Source organism: Ictidomys tridecemlineatus, chromosome X (genome assembly GCF_052094955.1).
Source record: "Ictidomys tridecemlineatus isolate mIctTri1 chromosome X, mIctTri1.hap1, whole genome shotgun sequence".
Taxonomy (NCBI): Eukaryota; Metazoa; Chordata; class Mammalia; order Rodentia; family Sciuridae; genus Ictidomys; species Ictidomys tridecemlineatus.
The window spans coordinates 73246854-73268262 of NC_135493.1; the positions used below are offsets into that span (position 1 = coordinate 73246854).

The 21409-nt window shown below is 36.1% G+C and overlaps 1 protein-coding gene across 7 annotated transcripts in view; it reads left to right on the forward strand.

Moving 5' to 3' along the window:
- The window catches only part of Eda (ectodysplasin A), a 318888-nt gene that overhangs the window by 234192 nt on the left and 63287 nt on the right, over window positions 1-21409 (forward strand). For all 7 annotated transcript variants that reach the window (XR_013431785.1, XM_040282098.2, XM_040282087.2 and 4 more), the window contains exon 2: window positions 9047-9152. Coding sequence is in view for 6 of the 7 variants with exons in the window: in XM_040282098.2 (XP_040138032.1) it covers window positions 9047-9152 (106 nt within the window). In the remaining variant the exon portion in view is untranslated. The remainder of the gene's footprint in view (window positions 1-9046; window positions 9153-21409) is intronic.

The following is a 21409-nucleotide window of genomic DNA, read 5'->3' on the forward strand; positions in this document are numbered from 1 at the left end:
TTTTCTATTTGTTTGTCATTTTAATGTTTTAGGCAAGAAGAACTAAAATTGTTTGGTAGTCAGCTACCTTGATCCAGATGTCTATATTCTTGTTTAAATTTTAAAGCATTCTGTGAATTTTTTGGAAATAGTTGTAATTAGGAGCAATTAGCTAAGAACTGGACAAATCTACATTGTTTATCCTTTAGTAGAAATTAGAGGATTCATTAGGGTTAAAACTCAGGGAAAGAGATTAGTAGATAGTAATGAAATCTAATTCTCCATTGCTCTATGGAAAGATGGCTTTAGTCCTAACACTAACAATCAAACAATGGATATGCATAAAATTGACTTTAATGAATAGGTTATTTGCCATACTTCATTTCATTTGTTTATATTTTATCTTAATTTCTTTTTGAGTGGGTAACTGCTGAGATACTATGGAAAAGATTTATGAGACCATACTCAGCATGAGGCTTTCTTTACTCACTGTCATGGTCATAAGCAAGAGTTAGGAATTTTCCTCTGAGAAAATAACATTTCCATAGAAACACTCTAGTACTGAATTCTAATCAAGAGCCATATTGAAATTTTTTTTTCTCTCCATTTAAGGCTCTTGAAACAGAACTAGTCTGCCATTATATCACAGAAATAGTTATTTGGTGTTTATCTCAAGGGAAGCCCTGGGCCACACTTGGACACAAAAGGCACTAAAATGCCAAGTTAACTAAGGACAGCATTGCAACTTAGAATTTATCTAATCTTACAGTAAAATGCTCTTCCCAGCCTCACAGTTTTCTTGCTAGTCTTTGTATACCCTTGGTGATTCTAGTGTTTCAGGTTTTTTAAAATTCTGCACTTATGTCCCAGGCCCCTTACTGTTTTTCCCATTACTCACATTTAGTTCATTTATTACAGGTGGAATCTCTGCTGATTATATCATCTCTGATTAATCTGCCTGCCCTTAGTATACTTGTATCTTACATTCTATCCTGCTTAACCTCTCCCTTTGAACTTATAAACTGGTTACTGTGATTCATTTTCTATACTGATATTCCTGTGAGCCAGTCTTGGAGTTAACAATCTGCTGGCCACATATCTGTGTTCATTTCCTTGTCATCCACCTTCCAATGTTTCGTACCATTGTTTCTAGCCTTTCTTATATCATCTGGACCTTAATTATAACCATTGAACTCTTGTCTACAATTTATTTCAGTATCTACTTTAACTGAATATGATTCATCTTTCCCTAAAATTCCCACTGTTTAATTTTCTACAATGTTTGGAACACTTTTTCCCTTTCAGAATCAATAGTCATTTGTTTTTCAATTTGCTTCTTCCTTCTATCTTAGTCTCCTCCAACAAATCCTGACTGTTGCCACTCTCTCTTCACTAACTACCTCAGTTTTATCCTTCCTCCATATCAAATCTTGAATATTGCTGTTTAGGTCTCCACTGAAAATGGAATGGATTTTGTGGAATGCTATGGACAGTAAAATGTTGGACAGGGGTGGGGCAGGGAATCCTATTTAAACTAAATGGACTGTACAGGCAGTCTCATTTTGCTCATAGTGCTCTTCCAGCCGACATCGGTTCGGTTCATAAAGGTAAACTATGGCATTGTTAATAAAAATTTTCAAGATCCTTTTAAGAATTTATAGATTTTTATCTGTACTAATGTTTTGGAAATCCAAAGCTCAACTAATTTTTTAAGTTATTTCTATTCAGAAATGATAGAATTTAATGATTTGCAGGTATTATAAGTGGAAGTATGTTTTTCTCCAAAGCACCTTTCACTTTAAAAGTATGAAGGTTGCAAACTAAGCAGACACTCCCAAGGCAGAGCAGTGACATCTAGTATATATTTCTGCCCTTCATCTTATTCAAAGATATCACAACTGATTTCGCCCATACTCAAGGGAAGCAAATCCTAAATCTTCAACCAAGAGTCCTTTCTTTCTGACATATATACAAACTGCTTTTTGATTTGTGGCTTCAGCTGCTATTTGTATAGCCTGTCACTGTCTGTATTTCTGTATTCAACTTGTGGTCAGCTGAAAGCCTTTGCTCAAAAAGAGTTTCCAAATTCCACATTGCTGCATTCCAAGCTGGTCTCTGCTGCTGTTTTTCCCAGCAGCCCACAGCTATGTCATGTTATTTGAAGCTATGCTTTTCTGCATCTTTTAGAGTATTTCTTATGCCACCCCTGCTTGTGGTTATGCCATAAAACTCATCATACCAAAGATGGTTGGGTATCTTTCTGTCATTGCATCTCTTCACATGTCAGCAATGAACATCACTTTAATGCTGATAGACCAGCTGACTTCCAGAATCTCAGTAGTGGTGGTCCTCTCTTGCCATTTCACATTAAACATGACTCTGGCACCAACAATAAAACAGATCAATGAGGTAAATGTGACATCTGTAGTGGTTGTGAATTTTCAAAATTTATGCAAAACCTAGACACAACTAGTATTATTCACTGATGAGAATTCAGTAAGCTTTTGTTTTTCTAGTTCTATTTTGTATGTTCAGGAAACAGAAAGTTGGAAGAGAGGTCCATTTCACCTCTTTGCATTAGAAGTTATGTATTTATGATAATTTGCCTTGCCTTTTGCTATGTATCTTAAACAGATTTCACCCTTATCCATAGGACAAGTCCATACCAACTCTGAATCTAAAAGTATATGTACCTTGGAGGAGCTTACCTATAAAGGGAAGAAAATTAATATTAAGTTATAGGAGGTATTATTTGATAAATGTTACATGATTTATACAGCCCAAAAATGCACATTGAGAAAAGCCAAAGATTGGTACAGTTTCATACTGATACAATTACCAACTCCTCAAACAAAGATACTGTTCTTTTTTATTTTTATATTTCTTATTTTGTTTTCTACTTTACCATCACTTGCATTGTTATACAATGATTTTTAAGTTAAATTGCCTAGGAAGCAGGATTCAGTGACTGCTTTTAGCTCTGGATATGATGGAAAATGTTGGTTGTATTTAGCTTCCATGTTGAGCTTTTCTACATAATTTTAGAAATCTCTCAACAATATCAACAATAGAGGATAGCAAGCCCTGGTACTCACATGAGAGATATTCAAGGTGCCAAGTTCATTTGGAATTTTTGCTGATTGCTGCTACTTCTACCCCCATTCTGCCAGTGGCAGTTCTCATGGGATGCTGTGATCATCATTGAATGTTCTTGTTTGTTCACTCCCAGAAACGCACTCTCTGTTCAGCAACCAACACACACTGTGCTTCTCATTGCTATGTTTGAAACCTTACTGTCTCTTATTATGTAGTGCTATCTTCGCACTACATGGAAGCACTGTATTATTTTCATGTTCATCTATGTGTGTGAAAGATGGTGTCTAGTTCAGCACTCTCCATATGGTAAGCACTCAGTGTTTGTTCAGATGATAACCTTTTGAATGAACCCTTTCTACAGACCTCTTGTTGACAATCAGACATGTTGAATTAAGGGTTCTTAATAAGATTAGAAGTGTGTTCAGTGCCACCTTTTGTATTCATTTTATATCCATGACATATTAATAAGCATTTAGACAACCCTACTTCACTCATGCTCATATCTTGCTTTAGTAGGATCACTTGGAGATTTTGTTGAATATTTCAGGGCCTAAATGCTTCTATTTTATTTGAAGGTCCAAGATGATTGTTGATAGTTGATGGTGGTGATGGTAGTGGTTGAAATAAGAAAAATAGATCAGTTATTGATAAATATTAAAAGTGAAACTTCTTTCAAAATAGGCAGTTTGATGATTTTACAAGATCTGGTACTGGTATGTACTTGCCTCCTATTGAGAGAGATGAAGTACCAATTTCTACAAACAGATTAACTCCAAGAATAACAGAAGAAAAGGTGAAAACACTGACTATGCAGGAGACCTATTTTACCAGGAAAGAAAAAACAGGTCTTAGCCTTCCTGATCTGTAGTAATAAACTGATTGAAAAAATTAACAATATAGCGGTTTCTTAAAGTGTGATTCAAGGACTGCCTGTGTCAGAATCCACTAGTAGACAAGTTGAAAAGTCAGATTCCGTCCAACTTCAGGCTTCATCAGTCTAATTTGTGGGAAAGTCTGGGATTCTACATTTTCTTACACGTGCTTAGTGATTCTGAGCACACCAAAGTTTGAATACCACTGAATTATAGGGTTTCTCAGTCTTTGGATTTCATTGATTTGTTTCCTGCCTATGGCATATTGAGTCCTTAAGCCTAATTCTATATGATGGTCTCCAAAAATAGGTCCAATCAGGGTCAGATAAAATTCTGACTTTAAGGAATGGATTGGTGATAATATGTACTATAGTTTGAATGTGTCCCCTTCAAATTCAGATGTTGCCAATAAGGAAGTATTAAGAATAAGGGCCTTTAAGGGGTACATAGGCTATGAGGGCTCCTCCCTCATTAATAGGATAAAGTTCTTCATAAAAGAGGCTTCCTAAAGTATTCAGCTCTCTTGTCCTTCCACCTTCCACCATGTGAGAAGATAGCATTTCTTCCTCTAGAGGGCACAGCAATAAGGCACCATCTTGGAAGTAGAAAACAGCCCTCACCAGACAACCAAATGTGCCAGAACCTTGGGGGACTTCCCAGCCTCCATAACTATGAGAAAATATATTTCTGTGCTTTATAAATTACCCAGTCTCGGGTATTTTGTTATAAAAGCATAAATGAACTGGGGTAGTTCAGTTATTCTTTTAATAGACATGTATAAATTAGGGGCCTACTGTGTGCTTGGCACAAGGTATAAAATTATGGATGATGTATGGCCCCTTCTCTTAAGAGGCTTGTGAGTCATGTCGTATGAATCATCTAGAACAATCAAGTTCATTAACCATGAAATAGAAATGAATTAGATTCTTTCTATGTCATATAAAAAGTACCCAATAATTTTGTGGGTTTAGATATTAGGGAAAATATGTTTGTAGTAATATCTGGAGAGTCAAATAGCAATAATGGATGTATCCCTCATGTCTCACTGCTAATGAATTGTTTCCAGCTGAGATCCCTGTAATCTGCAGGTGCTGTTTACCATGTAATTTTACCATAAGAAACAAGGGTGTAATCACTTAATAAAGTGTAAAGAATTAGATTTTTTCCCCCCTTGAGCAAAATTCCTGGCTGTGGCCAACATTCCTGATGCCTCCTCCCTTGTGCAATAGGAAAGCAATATTCTAAAAGAGAAGGCTGTTTTGTTCATATTCTGCAACTTGCCTCTGGAGGCCATGCTAATGAATGCAAAACTAGAGCTAGAATCCTAGACTCCTTGTATGAACAGCAATTGATTTTTGTCTTTACCATTATACTATATAGAGGATAGTTTATCCACCTACCTCTGAGACTCAAAGCACTGTGAATAGGGAATCTCTTTCCTTTGAAGCAGTATATTGTATTGTTTTTCTCTGTATTTTATTGAGAAAATAGAAACCATTCAAAGCATTTTTATATACAGGCATTCCCCTTCTAATGAACACTTGACTTATGGATATCTTGTACCCATCAACAGCGTCTCTTGAGGGAATTTTGAGATATTCCTACTACACATGGAAGCTGGAGTTTTTTCTGCTGTCTGCAGAAGTTTGTTTCTCCCTCATCCTTCTTGTTCTGGGAACTTGAGTTCTCACAACCTGTCATCAGATACTTTGGAACAGTAACTACATGAGCATCTTGTCTCACTATCACCACCAGGACATGAGGTGCATAAGGTCCTGCCAGACCTCTTATAGGAACCGCACTCATGAAGGAGCCCACAGACTATGAAGGAACCTCTGGAGTTGTACTTGGTGTAGCATGGAGGTTCTCCATTTACATTTTTAAATCCCTTTTCCCTAGGAATAACATTATCCTTTACCCACATAGAACTTGGTTAGATGATAAATTCATGTATTCATATTGCACCTAGGAATCAAGTAGTAAATGAATGGTCTCTAAGCCACCAGAGAATATGCATCTTACTTATTGTAAAAGCCATTCAAATTCACTCTCACTGCCTTTTTATTCTGTTTGTACATGAATCTGGTGAGTTTTAACTAGATATCAAGCCTATAGCAAATTATAAGCAGCAAATTTGAAGGGACCACAAAAGATGTTACAGGTAAGGGAAGTGAAATCTGATAGTTTACAGCGAGATAACATTAAAAAGAAGTTTAAGAATTCAAAACCAACCACAGTGAAACACTAATTTATATCCACCAGAATGGCTAAAATTAAAATTACTGATAATACCAAGTGTTGGTGAAGATGCAAAGTATTAGGACTCTTGTATGTTGCTGATTGGTATATAAATTGGTACAGTTACTCTGAAAAAAATATTTTCATACTATCTTATAGTAGACACATATCATGTAACCCAGAGTTTACATTATAGGTGTTTACTCAAGAAAAATTAAAACATATCTACACAAAGACCTGTACATGGAGGTTCATATCAGTTTTATTTATTCTAGACCAAACTGGAAATAACCCAAATGCTCATCAATGAGTGAATGCATTTTAAAAAATGATAGAGGCATACAATAAAATATTGTTCATCACTAAAAAGAATGGACTACTGATACATGCAACAGTGTTAATGACTTCAGACATTATGTTGAAGGAAGAATCATATTCATATGTATAAAAATTATTTTGTGAGATGCTAGTCTAGAATGAGAAAAATTAAGATATGATGATGGAAACAAAAAACTGTGGTTGCCTGGGACAGGTACTGGAGAATGACTAGAGGGTACACAAAGGAAAATTCTGATGTGATAGAAATGTTCTGTATCTTGAATGGGTGGTAGTTACAAAGATATATACATTTGTCAAATCTCTTCAAACTGTATGGTTAAAATTCATGAATTTTATTATATGTAAATTTTACCTCAAATTTTCATGAGGTACAGAATTTTAGAAAAGGAAAAAAATCCTTTGGATGATCACTGCCATAGGACCAAGTCTAAATTCCCTTAACATGATCTAATTCCATAAGATACTGAACAACCCTTGGTTCATTTCTCACAATTCCTCCCCACCTCCTAGCACTTATTCTAAACTATTTGTAGTCGCAAAAACTGCTATTCTCTGTTTTTACTCTGGGTCTTTAAAACACAATTCTCCCTTTGCCTGAAATTCCTTTTCAATTTTGCATTTATCCTGAATCCTTGACATCTTTCAGGATCAAACAGGTAGTACCTCTGCCAAGAAGCCTCATCTACTCCTGGTCTGTATTGGGTGCTTCCCTTCTTACTCTCAGAGAACCTTAATCTCCTCTCTAGCAAAGCATTATTGTAGTTGTAATAATAATGAACCCCCTCAATTATAGTGGACTGGGGCCATTTAGGGTATGGGCAAATAATCTTCCACATATTCAGTGAGCCCTAAATTAAGACTAATTTCTATTCAATATAGTTGAAGTAAGTTTCAGCATTCAAAAGTCTTCAAGAAAACTCTTCTATCCAGAATGACTTATAGAGTTGCAAATGATTGAGATTTTATTGTAAAATAACAGTCTGATTTTATGGTATTATTAGTACATTAGTTTATTTATATTGCGGACTAAGTAACTTTCTGTGGATCTAGCCAGACATTATTATGTTGATTCTGTGGGAAAATGCATTTTACATTCCAAACAAGTGACTCAGAAATCCTGCTCAGTTGAACCATGTAAAATTGCTGATATTCAACCATTTTTGACATAAAGAAGTGGCAGTTTCATATGGTTTAATCTAAATACATTTTAAAATGCAATCCTATTGATCAATTAGAGATTACCTGTATATTCACCTATTAATTTGATATTTAACATATTAATGTACCCTCCAAGATGCTAACCCTGCACCTTAAGGCCATTGGATATAAATGTTTCATATAAACAGTAAATCACAGGGCTTTAAACAAAGTTTGTATAGAATGTTAAGGCTTTCTGGGGTTCAACTCATTTTTTACAACTAGTAAGAGATGCAAGAGACATGAAACTCTGGAATTGTTCTTTCTGACACTAGAATAAAATGCAGATTCATTTTATTTCAGTTCATTCTTTTTTTCAGTTTCAAACTAACCTATCTATTTTGATGATTAATTTTTATAATAGTAATAGTGAACATTTAGTGAGTGCATGTTACATGCTGATAAGTGCTGTGCTAATCCTACAACTGCTTTATGAGAAAGGAACTATTATCCCTATTCTCACATGAGGAAATTAAAGCTTATATGACTTGTCTAAGATTACACAGCTAGTAAGTTGTTGAGTCAGGATTAGAATAATTCACAAATGAAACTTTGTTTTATTATGAGAGACAGTGATTACAAAACAGTAGAGGAACAAGTACCAAAATTAATCTTTCCTTTTCTAACCATCATATTTTATTAGGATATATTATTGTATGACAACTTAGTAGTGGAGGAGGGCAAGTAAACTTTTCCTTAAAAATTATTAAATAGGGTAAATAATCTACTTATTTACATGATCAAAATTATTTTTTAGACTACTAGTGTTGTAGGAGTCTAGGAAAAAGAAGAAAATAATTTTTCACTTTGTTATGAGTAATTCCCACAGAGTGTTGACATACAGGGTATCTCAGTACCAAACCAAAGTACAGCATAAACAGGAATATGACAAAATCAGAGGTCTACAATAATGAGGTCCAAAGAGGAGTAGCAAACTCAAGTCTAGTTCTGGGCAAGCATCATTATTAGTATACATGAGGAGAGTTAGAAATTTGGGGCTAGGCCCTCTGAACCCTTGGACACTTGTGACCTGTTGTATCACTCACTAGATATTCAGGGAAGAAGAGAGGGGATTCAGAAATTAACTAAAATTTTATGCCTTTGTGGTTCAAACAATAATGGTATCAAAATTAAAAGCATTTGTATAATGCAGGACAAGATAGGGTCAGGCTTCAGACATGTTGACTTTAAAGTAAAGGCAGACCTTCCAATGAAAACTAGTTGCTTTTTGTGCTTTTGTTTGTTTGTTTTTTTTTTTTTTCTTTTAATGTTGGCTATGGCTGACTAGGGTCAACCTTTCACTCATTTACTTGTTATTTGCACAGATGGCCCTGCTGAATTTCTTCTTCCCTGATGAAAAGTCATACTCTGATGAGGAAAGTAGGCGTGTTCGCCGCAATAAAAGAAGCAAAAGCAGTGAAGGAGCAGATGGTAAGTCTACTTAGATGATCCTTTGTCACTTCTGAGTTATCTCTTAATAAAAACACCCTTCATCATCTCATATATTGTCCACAGATCCAAGGTCACAGAAAATTTCTCCAGCCTAATGTACCAAAATATCTTTGACATAGAACTGATATATACAAGGATCCTCCCTCCTCCAACTCCAAATACCTTCAGCACTTTCTCAGCATGTCTGAGAACCAAAGCAGCATTTGTGTCTCTCAGTATCACCCTCCATAAGGACCTCCTCTGTCCTGGGGACATCCCACATCTTCTAGGGCCACCAAAAGGATTTGGTCATATTTTTGGAATTGAGTGTTTCACCATGCTGACACTTACATAATTGCTTTATTCCAATAATAATCATATCAATGTTTATATCTGCTACTGTGTCCAAATCTAAAGCTTCTAGAACTAGTCTTTAAGTTCCTTCAGGATAAGGATTCATTTCTCTTTCTATAACCTCAGAATCTGGCTTCGTATCTGGCTCACTATTGGTGTTTGTAATGTAAGTTGGTGATGTTCACTGCCCCTTCACCAAAGCAGTGTGGTGTAATAGTTTTGAGTTAACTAGCAGTGCATTTGGTGGGACATAACCAAATGCTGAGCTAGCTCCTGGGCAGGTTCTTTGAATCCTCTTATTTCAAAATTATCATGTGACAGAATGCTACCCCTTTGGCACAAGGGTTTATAGAATGCATAGCTCTGGGCTGCTGCATAGCCATCTGGATTCAAAGACAGCATGTGTCTGGCTACATCTGCCAATGATATGTGTCTGTAGGGGGTTACAAAGCAATATGATTTTGTAAAGATGAAAATGAGATTTTTAAGCTGACATTTGTCAATGTGAGTAAGGGCCAGTGGTGAAGCAGTTCCAGAAGGTGGGAGTTGTTGAAGAGATGGGGCCAGGACTTTGTCAGCAGAGGCAAGAAGCAGAACTGGATGAAATCTGAAAAAGAACTCAGAATAAAGATCCTGTAATAAGAAGACAGAACAATAAGACAGGTAGGGTTTTCTAGTCAGTGAAGGTGTCAGCGGCAATAGGTCTTTTAATGGAGAACTTAACCAATAGGGCTGTACTCTAGAGCAGACAATTTACATACAATTGATGTTCAATTTCAAGTCCAAGAAACAAAAAGTAACCATTTTTTAACAACTTGTAGCCAGTTTCTTAGAAGCCTCTTGCTAAATAGAACCTGGGGACTGACAGTCATTATCCCTTTCATCTCATAATTATCCCATCTTCTGTTGCATGTAAATCACTCCATCTTTGGTTTTTCACCAGAGGCTCTTCCCCATACCATCAAATCCTTCATAATTCCTGGTTGCTGAGGAGAAAGAGATAAGAGTGAGCTTGTCTTTTACAGTCAGGATTGTCATTCATCTCTCTCCAAGTGGAAAGTCAAAGGGTTTCTAAGGTTTACCTCTTCATCTAACCTTTCACATTTTCTCTTTAAGAAGACAATTTCCTCCTTTTCCACTAATCACTTTATCTAAACCTGGCTACCAACATCTCTAATACTAATCTTCCTTAGAGTATTTATTCTGTCTTGATACAAAACAGTTTCTCTCTCTCTGGTCAAGACCAAAGTCTCTCATTAATTTTTAGCACTTCTTATCTGCTTCCCTCCTGATCTGAATATCTACTTTGTGGTCACTCTGTGCCAATGACAAGTTTATCATGCCATCCATGTATTTTTCATTACTGAGTATAGCTGGGAGGAATCCAAACACACCTTAAGAGTTAGTGATATAGAATGCCTGAGGATCCTGGGATTTGATTGGTTGTTCAGCCTTTCACATGGGAGGCTATGTTACTATTTCTTATTTGTGATGAGTGGCCCAATGAGTTAAAATTGAATGAGCCAATCCAAATTTCCTCTTCTTTTAAATATAGCATATATTCAGGATTCATATATCCTGAATATATGCTATATTTATTCAATATATTCTTCAAATATTTGTTGAGTAAATTCAGCACCATATATACAGTAGAATAGAAATGCCATTTGAGTTTGATTTGTGTTTGATTAACTTTTATATCCCCACTGCCTTGAAAAAGACCTGGCATATAATAGGCTTTCAATAAATACTTCTTTTTCCCCCAAGGAGCTTTACTTCTAGTGCATAGACAAACAATAAACAAAGTTGGTGATGATAAGTACCATGAAGAAAAATACAGCCAAGAAAAAGGATAAGAGAGCAATGGGGTATGCTGTAAGGGGATCAAGGATGGGCTCTGTGATAAGGGAACATAGGAGAAGAGACTTGAGTGAAATGAATGTCCAAGCCATGTGGATTTCTTGGGGAAGAAGAAACAAAATGCAAAAGCTCTGAAACCCAGGAATGATATGTTCCAGAAAGATTAGAGAAAGCAAGAGGGAGAGGGAGGGATGTAAGGTCAGAGGCCAAAATGTAACCTCTAATCTTATGGGCCATAAGGAGTCTGGCCTTTTATTCTGCATCAGATGTGGAACCACTAGAGGACTTTGAACGAAAGAGTGACAGGATTTGACTTGTTTTAACAGAGTTCTTCTGACTACTTTATTGAAAAGAGGTTCCAGAAGGACAGAAGCACAGAGAGTCATTAGGGAGAGAGTAATCCAGGTACAAGATGATGGTAGTTTAGACCAGGGTAGAGGTGGTTGAGTGGTAAGAAATGTGATTGGATTCTAGAGAGATTTTTGAAGGAATGGATGACAGGATTTTCAGATGGATTAGAAAAAAAGATATGAGAGGCAGAGAAGAGTTTAGAATGACCCCAGGGTTTTGGATTTAAGGAACTAAATGAGTAGAATTGCCATTTCTGACATTTGGAAGAAGAGAAAAGGAGAAGTATAGAGGAATATGAGGAAAGAAGTAAGAATTTAATTACGCCCATTAAATTTGCCTATTAGCCCATTGGATGTATGTTTACATTGTACATCACTGTCTCAAGACAGTGAGCTGACTTGTATTCAAATAAAGGGCTTCTCATTGAAGAAGTGAGTTAGATTGTAAACTGTTCTGAACAGAGTAAGAGAAGGTGATAGTAAATCAGAAAGGAGTAAGTAAGTTCCCCCAAAAAAACGAACAAACAAACAAAATATATGCCAAGGAGTTGAGGGAGTCTACCAGGCAGTAATTCTAAATCCACAAGTTACTTGATATGTTATAATAAAAATTTAGCTGTCCATCTCAAGTTTCATTACAAGTGTCAAAGAAAATATCATTTGTCTTGAAGAGTTAAGAAATGGTTTCAGGAAGAAAACGTTTTTCAAAGGTCAAAAATAGAAACACGTTTAAAAGAGAACAGGAAAAGTCAGTTCTAGTTTCATGTATTTTTTTATCTGTTACTGTCCTTTGATTCCACTTCAGTTCCTTCACTATTTTATTGATAACAAGCCTTCTAGACAGTAACAGAAGGAACACAAAGATGACTAAGGCCTCAGAGATACTTACAGCTTAGTAAAGGAGCAGACATTTATAGGCAACAGGTAAGAATGAAGCAAAGATGTTGAGAGCCACAGCTGAAAGGGGCCCCAGCAAACTTCCAGCTGCCAGCTGATGATTGGCTCACAGTGGCCCCAGCGAACTTCTAGCTGCCAACTGATTGGCTCCTCTGTGGTGATGCTCATTGAGCTGTTTCCCCACCCTTTCAGACCACAGAGCTGCTCATTGGGGGACTTTTTTTGGCTCTGCCCAGGAGACCCAGCCAATCAGCCTCAAGAGCAGGAGGAGTGGGGGAGGTTGAGAGGCTTGTGGGAAGCCGGTAGTGGCAGTTGGGCTCTGAAGGTTTTTCCTGAGGAGCTGTGTGGTTTGGTGTGTGTGTTCTAAAAATAAAGTTCATTTCTTCCCCAGCAAACTTCCAGCTTCCAGCACAAAGGTGGGGTGTTGAATTGGTTCCTGGCATTTTACCTAATATGAACCTGTGAATAGAAGACACTCAGACATTTATCAAATGAATGACTAAACAAACAAATGTGGGGTCTAGATTTTATATCTAAAAACTATAGTTATTAATCTTAACAATCTCTGCCAGGCACAGTGGTTCACACCTGTAATCCCAGCTGCTCAGGAGGCTGAGGCAGGAGGATTGTGAGTTCAAAGCCAGCCTCAGCAAAAGTGAGGCACTGACAACTCAGTGAGACCCTGTCTCTAATAAAATATAAAATAGGGCTAGGGATGTGGCTCAGTGGTTGAATGCCCCTGAGTTCAATCCCCATAGCAAAAAAAAAAAAAAAAAAAAAAAGCTTAATAATCTCTACTAATGCCTGGGAGAAAAAACATGAAATGGCTAATTAATAAAGAAAGAGGAAAGGATATGGTGACTATCAGGAACTTGTATGGGTTCACCCAGAATAAATCTGGCTGCAGAAGGCCATTTCTTTTTTTCAATGGACTATTTATTTAACTAGTTGATAGGAAGCATAGCATAGGCAGTCTAACTAGCCTTCACAAAAAAAAGGTCAGTGGCTATATCCAGGGTGTATCCAATCTTTCTGACCCACCATTCAAGAATGATGGAATTCATTTCAGTTTCTCCTTTCAAATTACTCTATAAATGAAGGCATTAACCATCTAAACAGGAGTCACAAACACAGGGTTAGTTCCCCTCCATTATAAATCTTGGCACTTTATAACTTCAACTCCTAGAAAACAAGTGAATTTCTATTTCTTTTTAAAATCTTTTTCGTTAATTAAAAAAAATAAATGACAGTGTATGAATTTTTGTTTCTTTACTACACATCTACCTTAAATTCATGGCTCTTGTCTTGGGTTGGTCAGAATTGATAGTTGCTAATTATATGAGGCCTTTTGGTAATTATTATGCAAGAAAAGCATGATCTCCTCTTCACATTGTGCTCAGTCACAACAATTCCAGAAAACTGTGGCAAGATTTCCTGCTGAGGTCCATCCTAGTGATATATTTCTGAAGTAATATCAGCTCTAAGTGGCCTGCTTGGTCTCTCCTTCAGGCTACTCCATGAAATGTAGAACATATTCGGGAGGTCATAAGGTCTTGGAATCAGATAACATGAATCCCGAATTCCCAAGAAGGTAGTTTCCATATTTTACAATTATTGTAAAAGCATCTGATCTTTTCCTGTAGAACATCTTCAAAAGTCAATCAAAATATTTTTATCTCTCCACACTCACCTGTCTCCAGTGTTTCTATCCTAATAAGGGAATAAAAGTGCAACACTGTATAATAGAAAAGGTACTGGACCAAGTTGCAATATATGGATCCTAGTCCTGATGCCCTTGCCACCTTACCACTCATGTGACTTTGGAGAAGTCATATCCCTCTGAGTATCAGTTTCTTTGTCTATAAAATAGGGATAATTAATGTGGCTTACCTCATGAGATTGTTGTATTAATCAAAATATTAGAAAATATTAGTATGCCAAAGTACTCCAGTAATCATTAATTGCTATTATTATATAAAAAAAGAACAAATAGTATGGTGTCCCAGACATCTGGAGGCACTCATATATTCATTAATATATGGTCAACCATTATAATTTCTACACTTATGTTCTCTTTCAGCAGATTAACTATTTTTGTTCCTTCTGGTGCTATATAAACCCATAGCAAGAAGACTTCAAGCCTCAAACTATGGCCTACCTCATCACAACAAATGGTCACATCTGCACATCTCTCTGTGTAGTCTCTTACTCTTTCTTGCTGGCTTATATAAGTGTCCCTTTTTAGTATCTCTCAGAATTTTTTCTTCACAGTTCTCTTTACTTTTGGACAGATCAAAAAACTTAGTATTCTTTTCTACCATTTTAAAAGTGTAAAGAGATAAATAAGATTGAAATATACCCTTTGTCCCTATTTCTTAAAAATAACAATGGAATGGGGGATAACTACTATTAAATTGATACAATGAACATGAAAGGCTATGGTGTCAAAGAAAATGTGTTCTGTCTGTACAAATGTTAGCTAGAATTAAGATTGCCCTCATTCTAGTATTGCTCCTCTATTTATTGCTTTTCAGTGAGACATCACTGTGCTATTACCAAATGAGAGACTAAAATCATTTTGAGAACTGATAGATTTTCTGTGGCTTTTTAACAATACAACATTAAAGCTTTTGAAAGTTTACCATGTGTGTAGACTTGAGGATGATTTTTTATTTCAGATGTAGAATCCTCAAGATTGCCTGAGGGTCATGGATGCCAACAGCTTAAATGCCCAGAGGAGATCACTCTAGAAAGTGACTTTCTATCAAATAAGACAATAAGTAAGCCAAAATGTCTTCGCTTGCTTATACACCAAAATACCTTTCAAAGCCATACTTTCATTGATGGAACTAGCCCTGCAGTAAATGTTCTCAACAGGCTATCAACACTGACACATGGTTCACAAGCATTTTTAGAATACCAAGTATTTTAGCCATGCACAGTGGCACACTTCCAGCAACTCAAGAGACTGAGGCAAGAGGATCACAAGCTTGAGGACAGTCTCAAAAACGTAGAGAGACCCTGTCTCAAAAAAAAAAAGTTGAAGAGACTAGGGATGTATCTCATGGTAAAGCCCCTGGGTTCAATCTCCAGCACCAAAAAACAAAATAACAACTATTTTAGAATATCTAGTAAGACATTGTGGTAGGCCTTTTATTGATATAGCTACCAATCTCCTGTTTCTTAGTACCTAAGGCCTAAATTGAACTAGGAATAGAGGTTAGTGAAAGTTTAAGCTGCTTATCAATATTTATGGTTTTTTAGTTACAAAAATTATACTCATTGGAACAACATTACAAGCAAGAGCTGAGCTGGGTGTGATGGTACAGACCTGTTTCACCAGTCACTAGGAAGGCTGAGGTGGGATGATCACTTGTGCCTAGGAACTCAGGACCACCATAGGCAACATAACATAACCCTATCAAAAAAGTAAATAAATAAGAAGGCAAAAAATACAGAATCAGGTAAGGTAAAAATGGGAACATGCCATCTCAATTATAAAAGTGTCATAAAGGTAAGGCCTTTTGGCAGTATCTCTTACTTACCTAAAGGAGATGAAAGACCCAGTTGATCTGAGATTCTCTAAAGGTACTTCCACTCTGTCTCTATTTCAAGCTTCTTCTAGCTGTTTGTTTCTCAGTATTAAGGAGAGTGCTGAACTCTAAGCCAGAAGACATGGATTCTAATCCCAGCCCTGCCATTACTAATTATAACAACAATCTTATTTCACTTCTCTCATCATAATTTTTTAAAAAGGGTTACACTAGAATTAGTGATTCTCAACTATGGGGTAAGATATTCAAATCCATATAAGGAGTATTTTTCAAAATATACATGCCCCTAAAAATTCTGACCATTCTACATCCCACTAAGGAAACTTTAGTAAGGTAGGTGCTGTTACTGATGAGAATATATCATATCCCTCAGATGCATTAGGATAAGAAAAAGATGTTGAACTACTGGAAAAGATGGTCTAATTGTTTCCTTTCAATTCTGATATAATTTGTTGCTAACTATTCCTGATAGATGATGTCTGAATGATTAAATACTCAGGTTTTCAATTTGGATGGTCAATGAGCCTTTTCATTAGCATCCACGAGAAGGCTCAGTAAGGATTAAGAGCATGCAAATGATTTCAAGAAGTGAAGGCTAAGAATCTTAATCTGTTGGCTAAGTAGTGAAGTGTTAACTCCCTCATGTATGGCTTCTCAAAATATCATAAGCAATTATTGGTGTCTAGCTAGAAGATACCTTTCAGCTCTATAGTGTATTACTATGCAACTCTGCCTTACTTTGGATTTTACTTCTTGACCTGCTCAGTCTCTTTGGTCTGAAAGGCAAGGAACTACCACAGCTGCTTTGTTTTTTGTTTTGCATTCATTCATTTATTCAATGAATGTTACTAAGTACTACCTGATTTTGAATCACTGTTTATTGATGACTTCTCCAGACATTAGGGACACAGTGGTGAACATGATTAGACCCAACCTCATCAAACTCACAATGGATGATTTTGTGAGTGTTACAGTGGGGTAGATACATGGTGCTATGAGGCACATGTTATCCATTCTACACTTGGGATGTCAGGGAAGGTCACCTAACGGGTAACATCTAAGCTGCAACATGAAAGATGCCAGATTTAGTGAGCCAAATGAATATCAGAGGGAAGAGTGCCCCTGGAAATACCTACAGAGAATATACATGTTAAAAGGCTTAGAATAAGAAGAGAGTTTGGCTCATTTAAATAATGGAAAGAAGTTTATATGGTTAGAGTACAGAGATCTAAAAAAAAAGTGATGATAAATGAACTGGCCAACAGGGTTCAAATCATGCTGGACTTGAAATCCATTTTATGGAGCTTAGATACTATCCTAAAGGCAATGGGGAAGCACAAGATCAATGTCAAGAATAAATTATATGGCTGATACCTTTAAATGCTAAATGCACATGATCTGAACCAGCAATTTCACTTCTATTTATAGATATACTCACACATGGAAAATCATTTGTCAACAAAGATAATCTTGCTGTACAAGTGGTAATAGCACAGGATTGGAAATAAATGCTCATTATTTAGGACCTGATTTAATGGATCATGAAAACCTGTAACTGGTAGTGTTGGTTGCTCTGGGGAAGAAACTGAATTTGGAGGCTGGGGTGGGAGGGAAATGACTTAATTTTCATGTTTTTTAACTTTTGAATTTCATGTATGTTCTACCAATTTAAAATAAAGAAATAGATAAAAAATTTATTTTAAAATATAAATAAAATGAGCACGATATGTATTTTTCTGCCAATACTGAAATACATTAGCAAAAAATTTATAATATAATAATGTTGTATGCTAATTAGGAGATAGAAAAATTCATATATATTGCTGGAGAGGATATAAATTGTTATAATCATTTTGGATATTAATCCAACTCTAGTAGAATTAAACATTAGGATACATTTGATATAGCATTTACAGGTGAGGAATCTATCTTATAAAAATAAGAATACAGAGTTGAGGTTGTGTATATAAGGATGTATAGTATAGCACTGTTGTAGGGGCACACAGAAGGATAACTCTAATACCTACAAGTAAGGAAATGGTCAAATTATGACATAGTCAAACTAGTAAATATTATGCAGCTATTAAAATGAATGAGAGATCTACATATGGATCTGAAGGAATGTCTATGTTTTATTGTTAGGTTTTAAAAAGGCAAATTTCAGAATAATGTGTATGATTCCATTTTCATTAATGTAGGGAGTGATCCCTACAATGTTAATATATAAATATAAAAATAACCTTGGAAAGAAGCATCAAATGATAATTACTGATTGCTTCAGATGGCAATTGGGTGGGAAGAGGTAACTATTATGTGGTTCTTTATGTAGTTCTATATTGTCTATCTTATTACAACAATCATGTGCTACTGTAATATGTAAAAAATTAAATAGTAGAGAAAATAGGAAGAAAAAAATGGAGTGAATGGGGCATGAGAGAAACAAAAGCAGTTGGAAGGCTGCTGCAACATGACACAAAGGGAATGATGGTGGTTAATCTAGGGTAGCAGCAATGGAGACCAAAGTAGACAGATGTACCTAATAAGTGGAAAATAAAAGGACTTGGTTATTTGACTGAAGGGAGAAAAAGAGAATTCAAGAATCCACCTAGGTTTCTGACAACATGGTGTTCTATTCACTGAGATAATGATCAGGGGAGGAATATATATGGTTTTAGACAGGTTGAGTTCCAGGTACCTCTGGAAAATTCAATAAGAGAAAACTTATAAGCAGTCTGAGATATGCATCTGAAACTCAGAAAAGAAACCTGGGCTGGAAATATAGATATGAAGATCATTAACTATGTTAGAACTTTTGCAGTTGCAAGTGACAGCTGCCTAAACTGGCTTAAATTTTTTAAATTTTTTAAAAAAGGAAGTGGTGGGATTTTTGACTCATTTAACTGCCAAGTCCCTAGTGAAGTTGGCTTTAAAACATGGCTTAACCTTGGGCTGAAATGATGTCATCAAGACTTTCTCAGCTCCACTATCCTTTGACTTGGGCTCATTCTTTAGGCATGTTATCCCTATAATGTGGAAAAGATAGCTAATCAGAGCTCTTAGGTTTGCATCTTCCCAACATAAACCCAGAGGAAAGAGTATTCTTCATCCCTCCATTGAACTCAATAAAAAGGATGTTGTTGACAACGTTGGGGAGAGCAGTTTTAGTAGAGTGGCTGGAGCAGAAGGGTTCAGGAATAAACCAAACAAAGTAGAAAATAGCAAAATAAAAGGGAGGAAGAAAACAGAGTAAGAGCTAGAGATTTTTAAGCATTTGCTATTCACAAGGCACTGTGTTATAGTATATCCAGGGACACACACAAAAAGTATAATATCGTTCCTCAGTTCTGGAACCCAAAGTTTTAATTAAAAGAAAATCTTGTAAATAATTCACAAAGGTTATAAGTAGTGATATGGAGGTATGATAAGATTGCCATGGAAGTATGGAGGAGGGAACCACAGAATGGCCTAATACATTAAATATATCTCTGAGGAGAAATACACAATGGCTGGCACATATTAAGGTATGCATAAATGAATGAATGAGGTGACATTTGAATTGTATTTTGGAAGATGAATGGGACTTTGATGAAGAGCAGTAGAAAGTTCATTTCTAACAAAAGAACAGCAAGGACAAAGGCTAACCAATCCCTTAGGTTTTCTGACTCTCCTCTTGGCATTGGAGACTTGGAATAAGAACTGAGTGAAATCAGAGCTATTGGGCAGAGAAAATGTGACAAGAGCCTGGAATAGCCTGAGGGGGCATATTTTCAAATGCTCCCTCAGGTACTTAATAAATGGCATTTTAATCCAAATTATCTTCACATCTTTCTCACTTCACTATGCCTTGCCTTTACCCTCCATACACATGAGAAATAAATGCTAGCAAAGCAGGCACAATTCTTCCTTGTTACTAAAAGAAAGTTATAAGTGACACATAATGGTTATTACTTTTTGCAGTTAATTCCCCGATCTTCTACTTACCAATCCCTGATTCAAGGGAGCAAAATACATTTAGACTCTTGACATAATTTAGAAGCATTATTTGATCCTACTTTCTTTCTTGTTCAGGACTCTTGGCTGACTTAGAAGACATAGATCCTAAGTTGTTAACACATTCACAAATGGAGAGAGCTGTTTTTGAGATGGTAAAGAAGCAAGGATGAGCCTGCTCTTGTAGCTCAGTGGTAAAGCACTTGCCTGGCACATGTGAGGCCTGGGTTCTATCCTCAGTAGCACATAAAAAATAAATAAAATAAAGGTATTGTGTCTATGTAAAACTAAAAAATAAATTTAAAAAAGTAAAAATGAAAAAAATAACAAGAATGTTTTGCTGTAGGCTTATGAATCTTGGCTGCATATTTTACCACTGTTCCTATGATATAGCCCTTTTAATGAACCTAGTGCTGTGATGCATTAGGTCAGTTGTTTAGGATCTACCTGTGCTGAACTCCATGTACTCAGTCAAGAGTCTAACCAACCTATGCTTTGTCACCTGGTACTGGAAAGAAGGTAGCATTGTTCAGATCTATTCTCCATATAGCAAAACAAGTCATAGGCATGGCCTACTGCCAGAAAGTTAGTAGTGTCATCTTTATAGATGAAATTCAGCACATCATTATCTTACATTGTGCCAGAAGAGCAGGAAGAAGATTGACTTGGTAATTCACTATGTTTCGATCCTAATCTGTTTAGAAATATGATTTCTTTAAAAGGAAATGGAAAAAGGAATGCGTTTCTCACTATAGCTTCACAGTATCTCCTGAGAGGATGTTCAGTTATTGTAAATACAGCAATTTGATTCTCCTTGAATTTCAGATAGATTTCATCTCTTTAAAAAATAAACTACATTGAAATGATCAGGTTTTTTTTTTTTTTTTTTTTTTTTACTTTATTGTTGGTCGTTCAAAACATTACACAGTTCTTAATACATCATCTTTCACAGTTTGATTCAAGTGGGTTATGAACTCCCAACATACCTGTATATTTCTCCTTTCTCTCATTGCCAGCCCCTTGGCTTAGGCTTTGAATTACCTATTGATTTGTCTCCTTCCTTACCTTAAATTCCTCAGCTCTTTTTCCTTTGGAATTATTCCCTTGTAGTTGATCCACTAACAGGCTCAGATTCACATTTTTTCATTAGAACCAGCTAGGCTAAGTCCTAACTCCTAGAGGTGTTTCTTATTGTGGCCATGGTGATGAATTTAAATGTAGTCTGGGACATTAGAAAATAAAACCTCCTATT